General features: G+C 37.9%; 1 protein-coding gene across 1 annotated transcript in view; it reads left to right on the top strand.

The window, feature by feature from the left end:
- The first annotated feature begins 991 nt into the window (after nt 1–991).
- Nucleotides 992–20,678, top strand: part of FBN1 (fibrillin 1) — a 307,141-nt gene continuing 287,454 nt past the window's right edge. Inside the window, exon 1 of the mRNA XM_044660055.1 lies at nt 992–1,158. Coding sequence (XP_044515990.1) covers nt 995–1,158 — 164 coding nt within the window. The 5' untranslated portion in view covers nt 992–994. The remainder of the gene's footprint in view (nt 1,159–20,678) is intronic.

The raw sequence follows: 20,678 nt of genomic DNA on the forward strand, positions 1-20,678 counted from the left end.
GCGGCGGCGGCGGCGGCGGCGGGGGCGGCCACGGACTCAGCCACCGGGGTAGGCAGCCCACGTCGCCTCCTCAGGGAACTCCAGCCGGGGTCACTCTAGTGGGTACAGCCAGGGATCCTTATGGGGGGTCTGTGCGGCCGCCGGGGCTTGAGCTTTGGCCACGGCGGCTTTTTGCGTTTACGCCGGGGGCGGGGGTGGGGGGGCCGGGACAGGGACTGGGGTGAGGGGCTGTCCCGGAACGGCTGCAGCTGGCGCTGGCGCTGGCCCTCCCCTGCCTGACAGCTTCCTGGCCCGGGGCTCTCGGGTGCCGGGCTTGGGAATCAGATGCTCTGGGGGTGGTGGCAGCACCCGGAGCTTTATCCAAGAACCGGCCCGGGACCGGCGGGGCGGGTCCCCAAGCTTTGAGACTTTCATTTGAGAGCCAGGATTGGAGCCGGGGCATTTGGCAAAACACTTTGTGCCCTAGGAAAAAAAAAAGAATGCATAAAGGATCCCATTCCCGGGGCCTGAGACGCTGGTTTGGTCTGGCCCAGGACGGCTCGGGACAAGGGTACTTTGCATCGAGCTCTCTCTCCTGGATGCGCTGGGGAGGCTGAAGGAGCGGGCGGGAACCAGTGCTTCGGCGCCTGGGCTGCTGCGGGAGACCCGTCTGCTCGGCACTGTCAGCACACCGGGAGGAGGGGATTGCCTGGCTGGGACAGCCCCAGTGATTTTAATTCTTTTCCCCTCTTCGGGTATTTGTTCTTCTATTGCAGCTGGCGGGAGCTGCCTGAAGCGGGAGAGAGGCAGTGCCTGAGGGTGACGGGAGGCGCTCGGGCCCAGGGGAACAAGCCGTGCGGATCGAGGAGCCCCAGCGGAGCTGCGCGCTCAGGGGCGCAGCAGCAGCTTCAGCCCCAACCCGGCACAGCAGGAGGAGGAGGAGGAGGCAGAGAAGGAAGAGGAGGAGGAGGAGGAGGAGGAGGAAGAGGGAGGGAGCCCGCGGCTGATCGGCACCATGCGGAGAGGGGGTCTGCTGGAGCTAGCCCTGGGATTTACAGTGCTCTTGTCTTCCTATACGAGCCATGGTGCTGAAGGAAATTCGGAGACAGGCAATGTGAAGGAAACCAGAGCCAGCCGGGCAAAAAGAAGAGGCGGAGGAGGACACGATGCGCTCAAAGGGTAACTGGATAGGCTAGCTTGTTTTGTGTGCCTTCCCTTGTCTCCTTCCTTGAGTCCTGAGAATCAAAGGAAACTTCCTAGGGCAAGGGACAGGAAAAATTGATTGCCATTGATTGTTGAGAGTGAGATTTTGCAGCATTTCTGCCTCCAGATGAAGGGAAGGGGTGGCTTTGGGTGCTGCTGACCTTTGAAAGGCTGCTTAACCTGCATCCTTGTCACCTTCTCGAGGTCTGAAGCAGAGGCTCCCTTTTCTTTTTGGGCATGAGTTGCTAGAAGGAATAGGGCTAGTAGAGAAAAAATAGTACCAGGGAGTGTGTGGTCCAGTCCTTGTCAAAAAGACCCTAACCCAGGGTTGAGTCCAGGGGACAGTGATTGGTGGATAGGGTGGAGCTATCTCTGGAAATAAAGAATAAGATTCCATACAAAGCCTGAGACGGTGGATCTTGTTGTTTGGGGAAAGTTTTCTCACTGACTTGTTTTATGTAGATGTACTATTTTCAAGGAAGGAAGAAAAATGAATAAAAGTCGATACAGGAATAAAACTTCTGGATTGTTCAATCTTACCTGTTCCCTACTTAAAAGCTATTTCTGGAAACCCAAGAATTGAGTTTCCTAGGTGAGGTTCCTTTTCACATGATTACACAAGAAGCACAAAAGTATATTTGATAACTGATTTTTAAGGTTTAAAAATTTTTTTTTAATTAGAACTCACCAATTTAGGTTATGATAGCAAATCAGTTATATATGTATGTGTACATGATCATATATAGGATTTTAATGCCTATTTCAATGGGAATCCCTGTTAAAGAAAATACCCTTTAAAATTTTTGATAGTGAGTTTAATTGTAAGAACTGTGATGAGGGGAACAGGAATCACTTACCCTGAGGATTTTTAAATATTAGAACAGAGACCTATCTATGTTTTACTGCTTAGGTACATATATCTTCCTGGAAGCAGAATTGTGGATGCTAGATCCATCATCATAGATTTTAGGCTGGAATTTAGAAGTTGGTTTTAGAACTTATAGTCCGATCCTTTCAATTTATAGATGGAGAAACTGAGGCTGGAAAGGTTGGATAACTTTTGGATATTTTTTAAAAATCCTATGAATTTGTGAAATAAACATAGATATAAATATGTAAACACTTAAATATTTATACACTGAAGTTTTCTGTCAAGTTCCTTATGATTTGGATATCATTGTGGTTCCAGGTATCATAAACCTGGATGACTCTGCCATATATGGGGAGGTCCACCAGTAAGTGGGGGAGTAATTAATTTGGCTTTTTTTTTTACTATGTACTGTCAAAACACTGAATAAACAGTAAAATTGGCATTTCAGAATTCTAGGTATTGTCATTATCTGGCTCAGTGCTGGAATTTAGATAAAGGTTTTGTCATGTCCAAGATGCTTAGGCTATTGGGCCCTAAACATTAACTACAAACCCAGGAAATGCTACTGATTAATATGCTATAATTGAGATTTATTGATGGAAACAAGTTGAAGTATGGAGACTATGATAAAAACTTAATCCATCTTCATATAATTTCATTTAATATATATGAACTCTTTTCTAAACTCATTTCTAATCTCTTTTGTCTACTATATTTTTGAACAAGATATTGTGATTTTAAGTCACATGGATTTAAAACTTGAATTAAATAATTATTCAAAGGGCTCAATTTAATGAAAAGGTACATTTTAATACAATTAATTTATTTTTTGAAAGTAATAGAGTCTTTAGGAATATTCCAGTCTTCAGAGGGGCCTTCAGGATTGATCAGAACCCTTATCACTCTTGTCCATATTCTGCCATTAACAATTGTACTCTCTCAGGGGATCCAAGTGCATAGTTTGAGAACTGAAACTAAACACTATTTTCTTTTGTTGTTGTTTAATGGAAACTTTTACATTTCTTAAACTAGGCACTGACTCCTTTTAGATAGATTCTCTTTAATTAAAAAAAAAAAATAACGACAAGCCACTAGGAACTCCTATTGTTGTAATCTGTTCATAAAAAGGTCAGAATACCACACAATTACTTTTCATATTTGCTGCTATTATTGTGGTGATATTTATAGATGCTATTGTAGAATAAAGATTAAGATGATTAATTTTGAATAGTTTTTTCAAACAAAATATTCATTAGACAAAAAATTTTAAATAGAACACAAGTATTATAAAAACTGACTTTAAAGGATGTATTTTAAAACCTATTTTTCCTTCTATAATTAAAATTCTAGATGAATAGACTTTTAAATAGGTGTCCTGAGTCAAGAATGATGATAACTATTTCCAGTAGTGGACAAATGTCCATACATTTCTGGTAATTGCTTTTATTTTACATAATCAGATTACTGAAAAAAGAATTTCTACTTCAGACCTCCCTTGTTCATAAACAAAAGCCTGTGTTTGTGAAATTTACAGGAAAAACCTGGTCTTAAGGAACAAAAATGATTCTGACAACAGGTAGTTTCAAAATTGTATAATGCCCAGTTGGTGGCAGCAACTTTCAGTGCCTCAGTAAGTTTCTGCCTATTAAAATGTGTTTTAGTCACATTAACTTCCCCCATATACCAGTCTAGTCTCACCATTAAATATTGCCTTCTTGGCTTTTCCTCAATGTGACAGGTGGCTGAGAACCTACTCAGATATCGCCTTCTGAGTCTCTCTCTCTCTTTCTCTCTGGCTAGCTTTCCTGACCCTCTCCATTTCATAAGCTGGGGACCTGCTTGGGTTTCCCTATTAGGGTGTTTCCCCTCTGGCCTGTCTTTCTCTCTTCCCACCCTATGGCAGGCATCCCATGTCTCCCCTCCCTTTCCCCCACCCCCAAGTCAGAATTTGTTCCACAGTGGAAATTTAAGCATCCTTCACTCTCTTTCCAGCTCTTGTAGTGTTTTCCTAGGGTATATTACCGGATTCCATTTTTGAAGGGAATTTTTTTTTTTTTTAAAATGGGATGAGTGTGGTCCTTACCCACTTCTTAAAAAATGAGATTTTGTTCTGTTTTCAAATGAGAATTTTACAAGTTTGAAAAATATTTTAAAATAACAAACTTAAAAAGTAATGTTATTTTATATGGGTTTTGCTTAGTCATGTCAAAAGATTTTGTGAAAAAAAAAATGTAATCTTAGCTTTATTGTTAGGATTGTAGTTCAGGAAAACTTTTCCCAGCTAAGTTCTCAACTCCTGTGATTAGGGGAAAGTGTGGGAAACAGTCCAAGCTTAGAACAGCCTCTCCTGGAAGAGTACTAGTTATGCATCATTTATTTATGATTTCCTTATTTCTTTATTCCCCAAATAAGGACATATTACAGTTTTTGGTCAAAGGGCAAAATTCTTTAAAGTTAAACTCCCCCCCCCCCCAAGTTGCTGGGAGAATGGATGAAGGTCTTCCTCTTCCTGTTGCTTGGTTTATAGTTACCTGAGAGAGGTTGTATTTTAGAAAGTTTGTCCCTTTGTTTGTGTTTGTTTTTCAGCTTTGTTTGTTTATTTATTTTGTTTTTAAAGCCATCTGATTACTAGAAAAATACATTTAGTCTGTTGGGCACATACCCCATATAAGCTGTTTGACAGCAAGACTCTGTAAGATTAATTACAAAAAAGTCTGTAATTAACAATAATGACCTTCCAGGAGACAGACAGAAAAAGGATTATAGCCTTTATGAAGTTCTGTTACAAAAGTGATTTAAAGTTTTTATGTGATGAATACAATAATAAAATAGTGATTGGAATATTAAAAAAAAAAAAACCAAAAACTCAACCCCCCTCCCCCAATATTACCATAAACTCGTGCGTCAGACCAACAGATTAGCTCAAAAAGAACATAATTTTTAAGGAGTTTTCATTTTGAGAAATTCACTTGGTCTTTAAAAACAAAGAACAAAGAAGAGGCAGGTAAAGTAGATTATGACCCAAGTGCCTTGTTTTGCAGAGTGGAAGTTGTTTCTACAAAACACACAGGGTGATTGTGTCCATAAATTAAGTAAAATAATTCAGCGAATATTTATTAAGCAACTTCATGCAAGATACTGGGATGGGTGCTAGAAATGACATTCTCTAGGTGGGATGTGAATGAATGAAAACATATCCTCTTATAGTATGGAAGAGTTGAGAGCTAATGAGAACATACATGGGTACATTCCATGAACTTATTTGGAATATTAATATTCTTCTTTTAGTGACTTAGGCAATAGATATTAACCAAGATTATAAAATTTTGTCAAAGACTCTGTGTAAAACACTAAGCAAATTGTCACTGTATTCAGCACTTCCTATTTAGGGCCAACATTAAGGAAAACAACAAGTTTACTCACGTAAGCTTTTTCAGTTTCAATCTATACATGTTAAAAACAACTAAGTATTAAGAAGTGATTTTTAAAAATTGTTTTTTAAAGTATAAAAATTATAATCTCTAGTTAGAAGCTTAAGCCCCTCCTGAAAACAATCCTTTCCACCTGAAACAGACCTTTAATATAATTATAGAGATAATATTTTTTCATGGAAATAAATAAGAAAAAACAAATCCAGAAATACTAATTGACAGCCTGCTGGGTATACTATTCCAGCTTAGTGGCATTTAAAGTTTAACTGTTCATCTTGTTACACTCACTAGACTGTAAGAATCTCTGAGAGCCATATTTTTTTTCTCTACCTCAGCCTCCATGTAAAATAAATTCTAAAATGTTTATTCATTTAATTAGCATTTAGCAAATGTCCATTCTATTCTGTGTAATAATTGACACTAGCAGGTCTGTTTATATAGTCTTTGATTTGATCCTTCAGCTGGTAAGTTAGAAAAACACAAGGTGTACAATTCCTAGTTTTTTGTTTTGTTTTGGGTTTCCTTGGACCTATTATTTCATTGTTGTAGGGAATTCTGGACCAGGAAACTTCCATTACTAATGCAAGCCAACAGCAATGAAGTCAACAATTTCAGGTCTTAGAAAGTCACCAGCAGCATTGAGAGGTTAAGAGACTTGCCTAGGGTCATACAGCTGCTATATGTCCGAGGTAGGACTTGAATCCAGGTCTTCCAAATTTCAAGACTGACTTTCTGTTTGCTCTTTTCATGTTACTCCTTGCTTCCCATTTAGTGGTAAGACTCAGACTTAGAAGTAATTTACCCAAGATCACATAACTAGTTAGTAGCAGAATGGGCTTTTGATCCACAGGTCATCTAGGTCCAAATGTATTTCTCTTTCCACTCCATACAGACATTGTCCATGGGAAATTATATTTAATTTTTTACTCTGGAAGAGCTCATAATCTAATGGGAGAAACAAGACACTGATGAAAGAACTAGGGAATTAGAAAGCAACATAAAAGTACATAATAATGTGCTGGTTGTAAAGTAAAATGAATGTTCAATCATATTTCCCCATTGACTTCCATTATACATTTTGAGATATATTTATACAGAATTTTCCCCTGTTGCCCAGATATAATCGAATTATACTTAAGATTCTTAACATTTACTTCAGGAGACATCCAACTTTAATCAGTTACACATAAGTGATTTTACCCACAAAATTCCTGGGTGGTAGGGCTGGATATGGAAAAGAGGTTCAAAATTTGAAAAGGCATGGATGGGTTCAATTGTATACTGCTAGAGTAAATTGGCTACATCACATAAGACAATGCATGTGAAACACTTTAAAACCCTAAGAGACTATATAAATGTGAGTTATTATTATCATTGTCATGGATGAAATCACAGATCCATCAAAATACTGAAATACATAACTCATGTGGAAAAAAATTGGAAGACATTTGCATATTTCTCCAAAGTTGTTAAAGGCCTAATGTCTTTTTCTGAAAAAATTATTGTTAACTTTGGTTTTTATATTATTTATATTTCATCCCCGTCCCAGAAAATCATCCCTCATAATGACAAAAAAAAAAAGGAGAAAAATGTGAAGCAAAAGTGAACACAGTGAAAAAGTCTGGCATTTGTACTCTCTTCCACAACCATAGCTACCTAGGGATAGGTAAAGAATAAGGGGACAGTATCTTGTCATATCACTTTTTTGGTTCCAAGCTTGGCTACTATAATTTAACAGAATATAGTTTTTATTGTTTTGTTGATATTTTTTCCATTTGCATTGCTGTTGTCATAATGTATGTTGTTTTCTTGCTTCTACTGATTTTCTTATGCATTTGTTCACAGAAGTCTTACCATGCTTCTCTGTATTCATCATATTCAAAAATTTTCATTTATTTTGGAAATAATTCCTTATATTCATGTACTATAACTTCCTCAGCCATTTTTCAGTTCATGGACATCTTTGTTTCTTGTTCTTCGCTACTACAAACAGTGCCACTGTGACTATTTTGGTATCCACGAGACCTTTTCGTCTTTAACCTGGAGAGCATATGCTGAGAGTAGAATATTGTAAAACCTCCAAGTTGTAGAATGTGAGAATTTTAATCACTTTCTTTACTTAATACCCATTTGTCTTCTAGAATGGTTAGATTAATTCATAGCTCTATGCAAAGTACATTAGCATGCCTGTCTTTCTATGACTCATACAACAGTGCCTATCTTTTCTCATTTTGCCATTTCCTTGGGTATGATAGGAAGTTTGAGTGGTTTTTGCTTTGCATTTTTCTCATTAGTAGTTTGGAGAAATGTTTCATATGTTTTGTTTTTTTTAAACCCTTACTTTCTGTCTTGGAGTCAATACTGTGAATTGGCTCTAAGGCAGAAGAGTGGTAAGGGTAGGCAATGGGAGTCAAGTGACTTGCCCAGGGTCACACAGCTGGGAAGTAGCTGAGGCCAGATTTGAATCTAGGACCTCCTGTCTCTAGGCCTGGCTCTCAATCCACTGAGCTACCCAGCTGTCCCCTGTTTCATATGTTTTTAAAAATAGTTTTTGATTCTTCTTTGGAAAACTACATTTTATCTTTGACCCTTTATTAATTAAGGAGTGCCTATATTTGTGTTAGTTACCTATTCATCTTGGACAAAAAGTATAATATCTAGTCACAGAATTCTAGAGCTGGAAGAGACTTTATAGAACATCTAGAAAACCTGTATTGGCTCCCTGTTCCCTCTAGTGCAGGGGTTGGCAACCTTTTTGGTCGTGAGAACCATAAACGCCACATTTTTTAAAATGTAATTTCGTGAGAGCCGTATAGTGCTCATAGTGTGCGCTCCTGTAACAGCGCCTGAAAGAAAATTGTCTTTATGGCTCCTGCAGAAAGAGCCATACGTTGCCGACCCCTGCTCTAGTGCAAAGTTACAAACAACCTGGCAATCAAGATCCTTCAAAGACTGGCTCCTTCCATTCTTCTTCCACATCTCTATATTATACTCTTTTTGTGCCCCAGGCAAACTCTACTACCAACTGTCTTTTGAACACTCCATTTCATCTCCATCCTTTCTGCTTCCACATATGGTAATTCATTCTGTATACCTGAAATGAACTCTTGAATTTGAACTTTTTTAATTCCTTAAGTCTTTTTTTACTCTAAGGCTCAGTTCAGTTTTCCCTCCACAGTTGTAAATACTCTGTATCTGCAGATTACTTTTTATTTATATACATGTTATATCTCTTCAGTGAAATATTAACCCTTTGAAGGCAGCAACTGTTTCTTTTCTTTTTTTTTTTTTTTTTTGACTTTGTATCCCTTAGTATCGAGTACAGTATCCTGTCCTTATTTCAGATTTTGGGAGTTCAAAGACACTTCAATAGTTATCTAGTCTAATCCATATATGGAAGAAATCTCCATTGACAAGTAGTTTTCTAGTCTTTACTTAACAACCTCTTGGGACAGCTCCTTCCACTTTGGAACAACTCTAATTAATTGTTAGGAAATCTTTCCTGATTTTAATCATAAATTGACCAATTTATAATTTTTAGCTGTTGCTTCTGGTTCTGCCTTCTGAGGCTAAACAGAACAAGTATAATCCTTCCTTCACATAAAAGCCCTTCAAATACTTGAAGGTAACTAACAGGTTCCCATGTTCCCATCTTTTCTCCTCTGGGCAAAACATTCCAAGTTCCCTCAGCTGGTCCTCATATGACAGACTTAAATACCTTCACCATCTTGGTTGCTCTCCTTTGGAAACTCTTTAGTTTATTATTGTCCTTCTTAAACTATGAGGCTCAGAGCTGAACACAATATTCCAAATGAAGTTGAATTGAGGCAGATGCAGTAGACTATCACCTCACTATTCCTGGAAGCTATGCTTCTAATGTAGCCTGAGATGTCATTAGCTTTTTCAGCTGTTACTGTATTGTGGCTCATATTGGGTGTGCACTTACTAAGTACTTAATTTATTCATTCAGTAAGCATTAGTGATAATTAATACATTCAACTGAATATTACATTATAGCATATAGTAAATAGCCACTTATTTGGGACCTCTCAGAGTCCAAATGAATGTCTGAGAAGCCACATTCACAGTGCTATTACTCTTAAGTATTTAATGAAAAAGCATTACTATGTAATATACATATATATTATATACATAAATACATTGTGTATGTTGTTCAGTTGTCTTAGCTGTATTTGGCTCTTTGTGACCCCAGTTGGTATTTTCTTGGCAAAGATACTGGAATAATTCCTTATTTCCTTCTCTAACTCATTTTCATAGATGAGAAAACGGAGGCAAACACAATTAAATGACTTATCCAGGGTCACACAGCTCATAAGTTTCTGAAATTAGATTTGAACTTGGGATGATCCTGACGCTAGACCTGGTACTCTAGCCACTGAGCCACCAGCTGCATATGTGTATGTGTGTATCTACTTATATTTGTATCTATTTATCTAACTATTATTGATTCATTGATTTCCCAAGGTCACAAGATAGGAAGTAGCAGAGCCAAGATTCAGACCCATATCCTCTGATACTAGGTGCAGTTGCTCTTTCTACTTATGCTGAGTTGCTATTATATGATAAATAGTTAATTGGAATGCCAGGTTTTCAGTGTATCAGGACAAGGAATATATATTAATCTCTGGATAATGGGCTGTGATGATTTGTCTGTGTAATGGCAAATTTTGGTTTCAGTTTTCATATGGCATTGTCATCTCAGCTTATCTCAGTCCTTTGTTGACATTAGTGCCATATCTATTTACTCAGCCTTCTTTGTGTTGGAAGTGATGGAAAGAAAATTCTTCCTTAAAACAAAACACTTAATTGCTTTCCCATTTGGAGAAAGTATGTGCCAGATATGGAGTGAGCCTAGCGTGAAGGACAGCTCTATCAATGCTTTGCATTAATGAATTCCTAGACCATGTGTAGGAAATGTTAAAGCCAAATGTTAGTATCCAAACACATATAATATGATTGATCTTTCTGATGGTGGGGCAGGATAGGGTTCATATCTTGTCTCACAGGATATAGCTGTTTACATGGAATTTTATTGCACAATACTTTTTAAGTTTCGTGAGATTAACAGATTTTATTAGTAGACTTCTTTGTCAGAAAGTTCATAAGTAGAGCTTGAGATAATAAAATCAGCACAGGGATGTGTTTTAAGACAGAAGACAAAGAACAAATGAATTAGAAAACATTTATTTAGCATTTTTGTACAAAGTGTTGGGGATACAAATAGGAATTTAAGATAGTTCCTGCTCTCTGGAAGCTCATATTCTAATGGGGGTGGGGGAGCTACAATCCATATAAGAGGTTTTAGCTATAAATCACATGGAAAAACCTCATATCCCTTAGGGTCCATTTTCTTTAATGCCATTTCCATTAATAAAATAATTTCCATTTCTGATGTTGAAGAATTTGTTAGTGCCAAAAGTGCTGAGGACTTTGGTGGTGAGTACTTTCTTTTCTGGGTCTTCTGTAGCTATAGCTATTGAGGGAGGATGGGCTATGGTACCCAAAGAAGTAGATAAGAAGGAAAAGACTAGGCTGTTTTAGGGAAAAATTAAAACAATAATCAAAGTACTGTCAAATGTCCTGGAAAACTTCAACATGTATGTCTTGGAATTTGGAGGAAAAGGGAAGGAAAGTCAATAGTTAGATTATGATTAAGGAATTTGAGGCAGTGGGATGACTTAGACAGGAACGTGACAGGTAGGAATTTGCAGAGAGGAAGACCTAGGTAAGAGCAAGACAGATTCCCTGGAGGAAATAATGGAAGGATATAGGCTTCCTCTATTTAAAGCAGGTTTTTTCAAAAGTCTAGGTTCTCAGTAACCTCAGTCATCCCCAGCAGATAGCCATTTGGTAGGCAGAAATATACTGGGTCATCTTTTTTTAGGATTGATCTTGTTTACTTTGTGAGGTAGAATGTCAAATCCCTTGCTGTGGAGAATTATTTTAATTCCTACTTTGTTTCTGACATTAGTTTTAGGTCAGAATCTATAATATTAATCTACAAACTTTGGACAAAGGAATGGACAAAATTCTCAAAATAATAGATATAATTGGGGTTTTAAAGTTTTATTAGGGAACGATGTAAAATGCATTACCAGGGAAGCTAGGTGGCACATTAGATTGAGTGCTAAGCCTAGAGGCAAGAGGACCTCAGTTCAAATCTGGCATCAGATACTTCCCAGATCTGTGACCGATGGGCAAATCACTTAACCCCCATTGTTTAGGCCTTACCTTTCTGTCTTAGAGTTGTTACTAATACAGAAAGTAAGGTTAAAATTATTTTCAAGTAAAAAGAAATGGATTACCAAAACAATAATGTCAAAAAATATTTGACAGTCAAGTTTATAAAGGTGAAGTTACCTTAGTTTTAGTTTAAGCTGGCCTGGCTATGTTGGGAGTTGTATTACTTATTAGTAATAATCCTGTAGTCTACTCCCTAATCAAAACCTAGCATGCTCATTAGGAATGGATTAGACTTGACTTTTTTCTTGATGAAATCCAACTTTTTTTTTCAAGCAGCAATATTTTATTTTATTTTATTTTTTCATTTCTCTATTGTCATGCAAAACACTTCCATATTGATCATTGTTGTAAGAGCAAACTCATACATAATCAAACCCCCCAAAATAAAACCATAAATACTTTGATATGAAAGATGATTTCAACAGTTCTTTCTCAGGAGGTGGATAGTTTTCCCCATCATAAATCTTTCAGGATTGTCCTAGATCAGTGCATTGCTGAGAGTAACCAAGTTTTCCCAGATAATCATCATCCAATATTGTTATTATTGTGTACAATAATCTCCCAGTTCTGCTTATTTTGCTCTGCATTAGATCCCGTAAGTCTTTCCAGCTTTTTCTGAAATCATCTTGCTTATCATTTCTTATACCAACAGGTACCACAATTTGTTTAGCCATTCTCCAGTTGATGGACAGTCAATATACAGAGTTGAGATGATTGATACCTGCTGTATCTAGCAAGTGGCAGTTTCCCCTTTTCTGGAATGCAATAGGGCAGTGATAGTGAACCTTTTAGGGAAGGAGTGCTGGGCCCCAACCCCACCCTACACCTCCGAAACTGAGTGCCATGCCCCTTCCCCCACCACATGCTGAGTATGCTCTGCTCCCCCCCCCAATATCCCATACAGGGGAGGGAGGAAGAGCTCCCATTGGGGTGAAGTGAGGAATGTCCTCAGTGAGTGTAGAGAAGGGGAGGGGCGTGGCCCAAACATTCCACTCCCCTCCAGTTTTGCTACCTGTGAGCCACCAACCTTACCTACATTGCACTCCCGTTAGGCTGCTGGGCATATGGGCAGGGATGTGAAAAAATGTCATCAGTTTATGGTAGAAAGGGGAAGGAGAGTAGCTCTGCCCAAGTCCCTCTGCCTTTCTAGTAATGAACTCTGGGGGGTGGGGGAGGAAGAGTGGCCATGTACCCAAAGAGAATGCTTTATGTGCCATCTTTGGCACCCATGCCATAGGCTCACCATCACTGCAATAGGGTATAGTGGTTGGAATGCTGGATTGGGAGTTAGAAGGACCTGGTTTTGAATCCTGCCTATGACACTGACTTTTTCTATGGTCATGGGAGGTCATCTAAGTTTCCTGTGTCTCAGATTATTCATCTGTGAAATGGTGATAATAATACCTTTATTTTCTTCAGAAAATAAACCCCAGCAAAAGTAAGCAGTTTGAAGGCAGAAATTGTTTTGTTTCTGACTATTTATGCCCAGCACCTAGCACCAAACCTCAACCAGAGTTGGTACTTAATATTTATTGAACAATTGTGAGGAATCATACCTTGAGTTTATGGGGACTCTGTTAAAAATAAAGCCAAATAAAAAGCTACCGTCCCTGGAATCTACCATATATAGCACTTTTGGAATTTTTCTAGGCATTGACCATAGAGTACCTAGCAGGCTTGAACATCACTGAATCAAACCTGAGAGTGGTATTTAATGGGAATCAAGGACATGAGGGAGCTAGGTAGTACAGTGGATAGAGCACCTGGCCTAGAGTCAATAAGGGTTCAAATCTGGCCTCAGAAATTTCTTAGTTCTGTGACCTGGGCAAGTCACTTAACCCTGTTTGCCTCAGTTCTTCATCTGTCATATGAGCTGGAGAAGAAATCTCCAGATGGAGTCATGAAGAGTCAGATATGCATAAAACAACTGAACAACAAGGGGTATTGTTAGTTTAATACAAATATATCAAAAATAGCTCCTACATAAAGAAATTAAAATTTGTCACAATTTTGATCCTAAAATATGAAGCATATAGTTATTTCTGAAATGAGGTTGGCAATAAATATTTCTCCTAGACCTGCCCAGCCTTGACTTGAAATGAGGCCACTTGAATTCCCCAATTCTGGTAGAGTTGGCAAAAGGGAGAAAAAGGAGAGAAAAATGACTCCTTTTTTTGTCAGAACAGTAACTTTTTCTATCCAACGATACCCATAAAGATGATTAGGAATCAAAGGAGGTGAAGTTTCGGTATTATATGTATAGGCAGCTAGAAGTTACAGTGCATAGAGATCTGGACTTGGAATCTAATCCCACCTCAGACATTAGTCGTGTGACTCTGGGCAAAACTTTTAACTTCTCTGCCTGCCTCAGTTTCCTCAGTTGTGAAATGGAGATAACAATAGTACTTCTTGTACAGGGCTCTTGTGAGGATCATATAAGATATTTTAAAAGTGTTTTATAAACTTTAAAACACTATGTGAATGCTAGCTATTATTATTATTGGTATGTCCTCCAAAAAAGATGAAAAGTAGGTCAGAGAGAGCACTGTTCTCTTGCCTACTTGGAAGAAACAGAGAAAGAGAGATTAAGAGAAGGAAACAGAAGAACTGTCTTAAAGCCCCACCCACTATTGCAACTCTGGTGAGGTAACATTTCATATTCTTTTTTTCCAAGATCAAGGCCAGCTCAGCTCTGCCCCGTGAGGGTTAGATGCTACATCATGTATCTTCAACTTCTTAAGATTTGTCAGATCTGAGGGTCATTGCTTTCCTATTCCCACCCATAATTTTTAGGAAATATCTGTTTCGAAGCAAGGGGGTCCTGCTTTATTAATAAGCAACCATTTCCTCCATCTAGATTGTTAATGTGACTTCAAGGGGACCATTTTCTTGGTTGGGGCTGAGTAAGGATAGCAATAGGAAGGAATAATTTTTCTCCCCCATTTCCAAAGAGTTAGAAGGAAACTGAATATCAATTGATCAATGCCAAGGACAACTGAGCAGACAAGCTTCTAAATAGCCCAGGCATATCCTCCATACATATTTTCCTGTGTTCAAAGATTAATGATATTCCTTGTGGTCTCCTTCCCTTCCTTAGGGGAGTAGTCCTCAATTGCTTCTTTTAGTGTTGTAATATGCCAATACTTTGAACATGCAGTAATAATACAGACAGTTGCCACCCACAGGAAGAGAAGGCTCACTTCATTCCAGGGCAAGGACAGATAAGAATAATGCACTCAGGGAATTTTGTCATGCAGCTGTGAAGGGAGGCACCTTTGCTTTACATGATTTATGAAAATTTCTTTGTGTGTGTTTTTTAAACAGTTGACGTCATATAACGGAACTTTGTTTCCAGGGGATTTTAAAATTCGGGGCATCACTTAATATCTAATTCCTTATAATAATCTGATACTGTGGAGTTTTGGTATGTTGGATTACTTGCCTTTTAGAGTATTCTCATCTTTAATTTTTATCATGATGGAGACTGTTAGCAGTACAAAAAATAGAAAGCCTGTTTAGAAGGTAAATATTTCACTGTGTTTTTAGTAGCTGCACTCATCTCATATTTTCAGGAAAGTTTTCTATTGAATTATTTTATATTATTTATGCAGTGCTGGATAAAGTGCTGGATAATTTGTATCCACATTTCTGGTAGCTTTTTTTAATATCCTCATTTTCTGTATTAGTAACACCTCTGAGACAGAAGTGCAAAGGCTAGGCAAATAGGGTTAAGTGACTTGCCCAGAGTTACATAGCTAGGAAGTATCTGAGTCCAGGTTGGAACCTGGGTTCTCCTGATTCCAGAACTGGCACTCTATCCACTGTGCCACCTATCTACCCCTCTAGTAGCTTTTAATGTGTAATGTTCTTCTACCCATTAGGTCCCTCATTAGCTGTGATTTTGAAAACCATGAGAAGCATGGGGTCTTGTGTATACTTCTCTTCCATACCTAAAAAGCCAGAAGTTCCTGACTCCCTTTGATAACAGCTACTGCAACCATACTCTCCTCACCTGGGTTACTATCTCCCACCTTTTTGGGATCGGAGATGCAGATTTTCTTTTCTTCTTGACTCTGTTGCCCATGAAATAACCACTTAGCCTTTTTGAAAGTGGGGTTTTTAGTGAAAGATTTTATTACTTACCTCAGCAGGGAAACACACAGGGGTTCAAAACAAAAGATTATAAAGCTATGAGGAATCTTTTCCTTGCCCTTGAGGATGATGTACAGAGACTAGATGTTGACTGATGTGTAGAATCCATTGCATTAAGCATTTCAAAAAGTTGATTATGGGTTCACACTCTTAAATTTCTAGTCAAAACAGATAACTTCTTTTTTTCCTTATCATCATCATCATCATCATCATCATCATCATCATCATCATCATCATTATTGTTGTTATTATTTCTTGATGACTTTTTGGCACCCATCACATTTATATGTGATGTAAATAAGTTATGATCTTTTAACCCTTTTCCTCCTCTACAAGTAATCTTTAGTAACAAAGAAGAAAATAAATAGGATGAAAAAAGCAATTCAGTAAAATAAACCAATATTGACTGGATCTGGCCACATATCTCAACCTTTTTTCATTAGTTAGCATTTACTAAATACCTGTTGTGTACCAGGCAAAAACTGGTACTGAGGATACAAGGAAGGGCAAAAAACTAGTAGTTTTTCTCAAGGAACTCAGAATTTAATTTTTTGATTGTGGTATGGAATTCTTATCTGGACTCCAAAAATATCTTCCATATTTTTTTTAACTTTGTTTTTTTTTTTTTGCAAATTTTAAAAACCAAATAAAATAAGCATTTTAGATACAAAGAAAAAGATTGTACATAAATGAAATCACAAATCTCATATGTTTAGCTTACTTTTCTTCATTTCTACAAAATAAATGGCATAAAAGTGCCATCCATAAGTGTCCCAGCCTATCCCCACCATCCCCGAAACACAGAAGGTATCAGGAGACCAATATGCACATATAAATTAAATCTTTCACATTTTACCTTTTAATTCTCTTTCTGGAGGTTATATCCACAGTTTGTTATCTGTGGCTGTGTATAATGTTCTCATGGTTCTACTCATTTCACTGTTCATTATCTTGTATAGTTCTTTCCAAGTTTTAAAAAAATCAGGCTGCTCATCACATGGCACAGTAGTATTCCAATCTCCCATACATGCAATGATTTTATAGTTCCTTCAGTAATTAAGACTTGAAAATCTTACCTCAATCTTAGCTTTATCCATGGGAGAAGCCCTTCCCTATTTCTCTTCCAAAGATTCCTTCACTATACTTCTAATGATTCCTGTCTGATCTTAGAAGTGCCTCATTCATTGTTTGGGAAACCATTTAGGTTCTGTTTTCTGAAAGTCTTTCGAGTCAGTTAATAAACATTTATTAAGTGCCTACTATGCACTAGGCTGGGCATCTCGATGGCACAGTGGATAGATAAAGTCCTTGGCCTGGAATCAGGAAGACTCATCTTGCTGAGTTCAAATCTGACCTTACACATTAACCAGCTATGTAATGCTGGGCAAGTCACTTAATCCTATTTGCCTCAGTTTCCTCATTTGTACATTGAGCTGGAGAAGGAAATGGCAAATTACTCTAGTATCTGCAACAAAGACCTTAGATGGGGCCCAGAAGAGTCAATGAATAACAACATGCACTAGACACTGTACTAAGAACTGGTGATTCAGAGAAAGGCAAGACAGTCCCTGCATCTCTTAAAGAGATTTAAGTCGAATCTAGTTGTCATATTCCTGGTTGTTCATGTTTGCTGTTATTTCTGGTTCTGAAGTTTAGGTTAAACCTCCATGTTTTGTTGCTGCAATCTTACATCTGGATCCTTTTCTTTTTACCTATGAGAGAAGTCACAGCCTTTCTTGCTTCTCTGCTTTGGAAGGGTCCCTATTTCATTTTTGTCCTCTGGAAGGAGCTCCGACGACAACTTTTCCTCAGTGGATCTTCTACAGAGTTTCTCTTTCTCCAGGTTTTAATCTCAGGTGATTTGGCAGAGCTGAGATTTTCAACAGGTCTTGAACCCAGTGAATAAATACACAGCTCAGGTAATTAGTTCCATCCACCTCACAGGTTTTCATTTGAAGGTTCTTCCCCTAGGGGAACATGTTCCTGAAATTCTATTATTCCAGACCTATAACATAGATTTTCTTAAAAAGTACCCCATGTACCACATACAGCAAAAACAAACTTTAACAATACCATAATTTTGCCAACAGTGTGGGAGAGGGTCAGTTCCTTATGCCTTTGGGTCTTTGATAAATACCTTTCAAAGACTCTTATTATTTCTCTTCATTCCAGAAGGAAATGAAGTCAGGGAACTAAATCTTTACTCAGCTATAGAGTAGGCATGCTTCATTAAAGTTTTGCCCGCTTCGAACCTTTTAGAATTTAGTTTTATAGTTGGAAGGTACTATGGAGATTGTCCAGGCCAGTTTTTATTTAAGGGGAAACTGAAACCTGGATAGATTTCATATAAAAATCGCAAAGTGTTTATTGTCACGTCTCCTTTTTTTGTATATGGAAACTGAGTCACAGAACATTAGGACCCATTTTAGCAAAGCTGCCTTATAAATTATGCCTCTTCTTTTTGTTCACACTCTCATGTAACTGACTTGTATATACATGTCCTAAATTGTGCCCAGAGGCAAGCAAACACCTGCATGATGTGGGTGTAATTTTTTTTCCTTTCAATGATTTATATGGCCTTAAGCAATTTGATCAGCCTCACTGACTCAGGACCAGAACAGGGAATAGAAGTCAGGGCTACAGACATTGTGGAACAGAGATTCTTATTGCTTTTTTGTTTGTTTGTTTGTTTGTTTTGTGGAAAGGGAAAATTTCCTGATTGAGAGGATATGGGTGGTAGGTATTGGGAAAGGCAGATAATCTCATTTTATGTGATTGTGTAGGGTAGGAGAGATGCCTATACAGTTTCTGCCCACATAATTTCTTTCCTTTGCTTCATGGATATTGTCTTTGAGGCAAAATGGGGGGATGTATTGGGCTAGATGTGTATCAGTAACAAACCTGTAGTTGTATTTTTGGTGATTTTTGCCTTTAAAATTGCCAGTCTACTGTTTTTTATGTTGTGATTTTAGGCAAGAGATTTAAAATAAAGGAAACCTATTGATTCTATCTCTCCTGACCATTTTACATAATACCATCATTCTCCTTATAGAAAAGATAAGCTAGTTAAATACAGGTTGAGTATTAGACAATTGTATTCTGCCACTAATAAGTTCTTTCCAGCTCCAAATCTTGAAACCTCCAAATACCTGTTATGTGGGCCCTATAGAGAACTAGATAAACTTGTCATATTCTCTCTCTTCCCTCTGGTTCTGAAGGGAGCTACCTCCCTGAGTTTCCTTATCATCTTTTATTAACCGGGTTAATGCTTAATTTGATATACTCACCCCTTTGCCAGGAAGGAATCAGTCCTCAACTATCAAAATTTTCAAGCAGTTTTTATCTGTAGTATATTACTACTGTAGCTTCACACCCCTGAATTTAGGCCACTGACCTCAAGTTAGCAGATTTTTATATCCCATTACCACCCTGTGAGCTGTTTAGTCCCTAGGGCCACATAGTTGATGGTTTAGCTGGAATTTGAGAAAGTGCCTGAAAGTTTTCTGAGAAGTTGGCTAGGAGTTGTTTGGCAGTTCAGTCATAAAAATCCAAAGCAGAATGTCTGGCCTATACTTTCTAATTATTTCACAGTTTCCGATTTGACCTTGGTAACATGGAACTAGGCGGAAGGGTACTACTTTTGGTCATTTTGTTTCAAAGCGTTGTAGAGTCACTTGCATGGTTAGCATCCTGGTAACCTGAAGGTCAGCAGGTATCCTCTCTTTTTGTGTTGATGTCTGGAGGTATCAAACTTGGGAGTTCATTGATGTAGCATCAACTCCTTCAACCAGTGAAGAAGGCAGCTGCTCAGCAATTTATTGTTTTGGAGAGTTGCCTGGGACACCAAGAAGTGATTTACCCAGGGTCTCATAGTCAGTAAGGGTCAGAGTTAGGACTGGAATTTATAGCTTCCATAATTCCAAGGCTAGATATTTTCTATACCAGGCTCTATTTCTGTATTGGAGAAATATGCCTAATGAACACCTTTTCCAAGAACCCATATTGTTGAGGAAGAAATTATGCATATATAAACCATATATATTATATAATATATAATACATATAACATATTTTTTTCTTTTAAAATTCTACTGGAATTCTGTGATCTCCTTATTCTTGAACTAGAATGTTTTTCCTAGGGATACAAGATTTGTCTTGATGTCCCAGGGGCTCCCCCAAATAATAAAAACCTTTAACACTTTTTATGAAACCTGCAAAATAAAAGGAATCATTTTACTCTCCCAGGTTAGAAACTCTTTGCAGACTTTTAATAAGGGCATTACAGAGTTCTAGATGGTTCTAGAATTGGAAAATCTTTTCCAAAGGCAGGATTTAGAGTTTCCCAGTAGCTTTGAGTCATATTAGAAAAAGAAGTGGTTGATCATTGTGAAAGAGTGTCAATGAGTCTACTGGAATAGGGAATTTGGGCTGTCTTTTGATTCACAAGTACAGTGATCCCTCACCTATTGTGAGAGTTACCCAAAGACCCTGCAATAGGCAAAAGTCTGCAAAGTAACAGCATTATATTTATTTTATTATTTATATATATTTTGAGGCTTTATAAACCCTTCCCACTCTCCTATAAACCTTTTCCACATTCTTATTAACCTATAATCACTGAGCCATCAGCGCCAAGGATACAGAACACAGCATTGTGGTTGGTTGTCTTTCATTCCACTGGCCAATAAGTGTAACTCCACAATACAGAATTATATATATAAATACACACACACACACACACACACATATATATATATATATATATATATATATATATAT

The sequence above is a fragment of the Gracilinanus agilis genome, chromosome 2 (genome assembly GCF_016433145.1).
Source record: "Gracilinanus agilis isolate LMUSP501 chromosome 2, AgileGrace, whole genome shotgun sequence".
NCBI lineage: Eukaryota > Metazoa > Chordata > Mammalia > Didelphimorphia > Didelphidae > Gracilinanus > Gracilinanus agilis.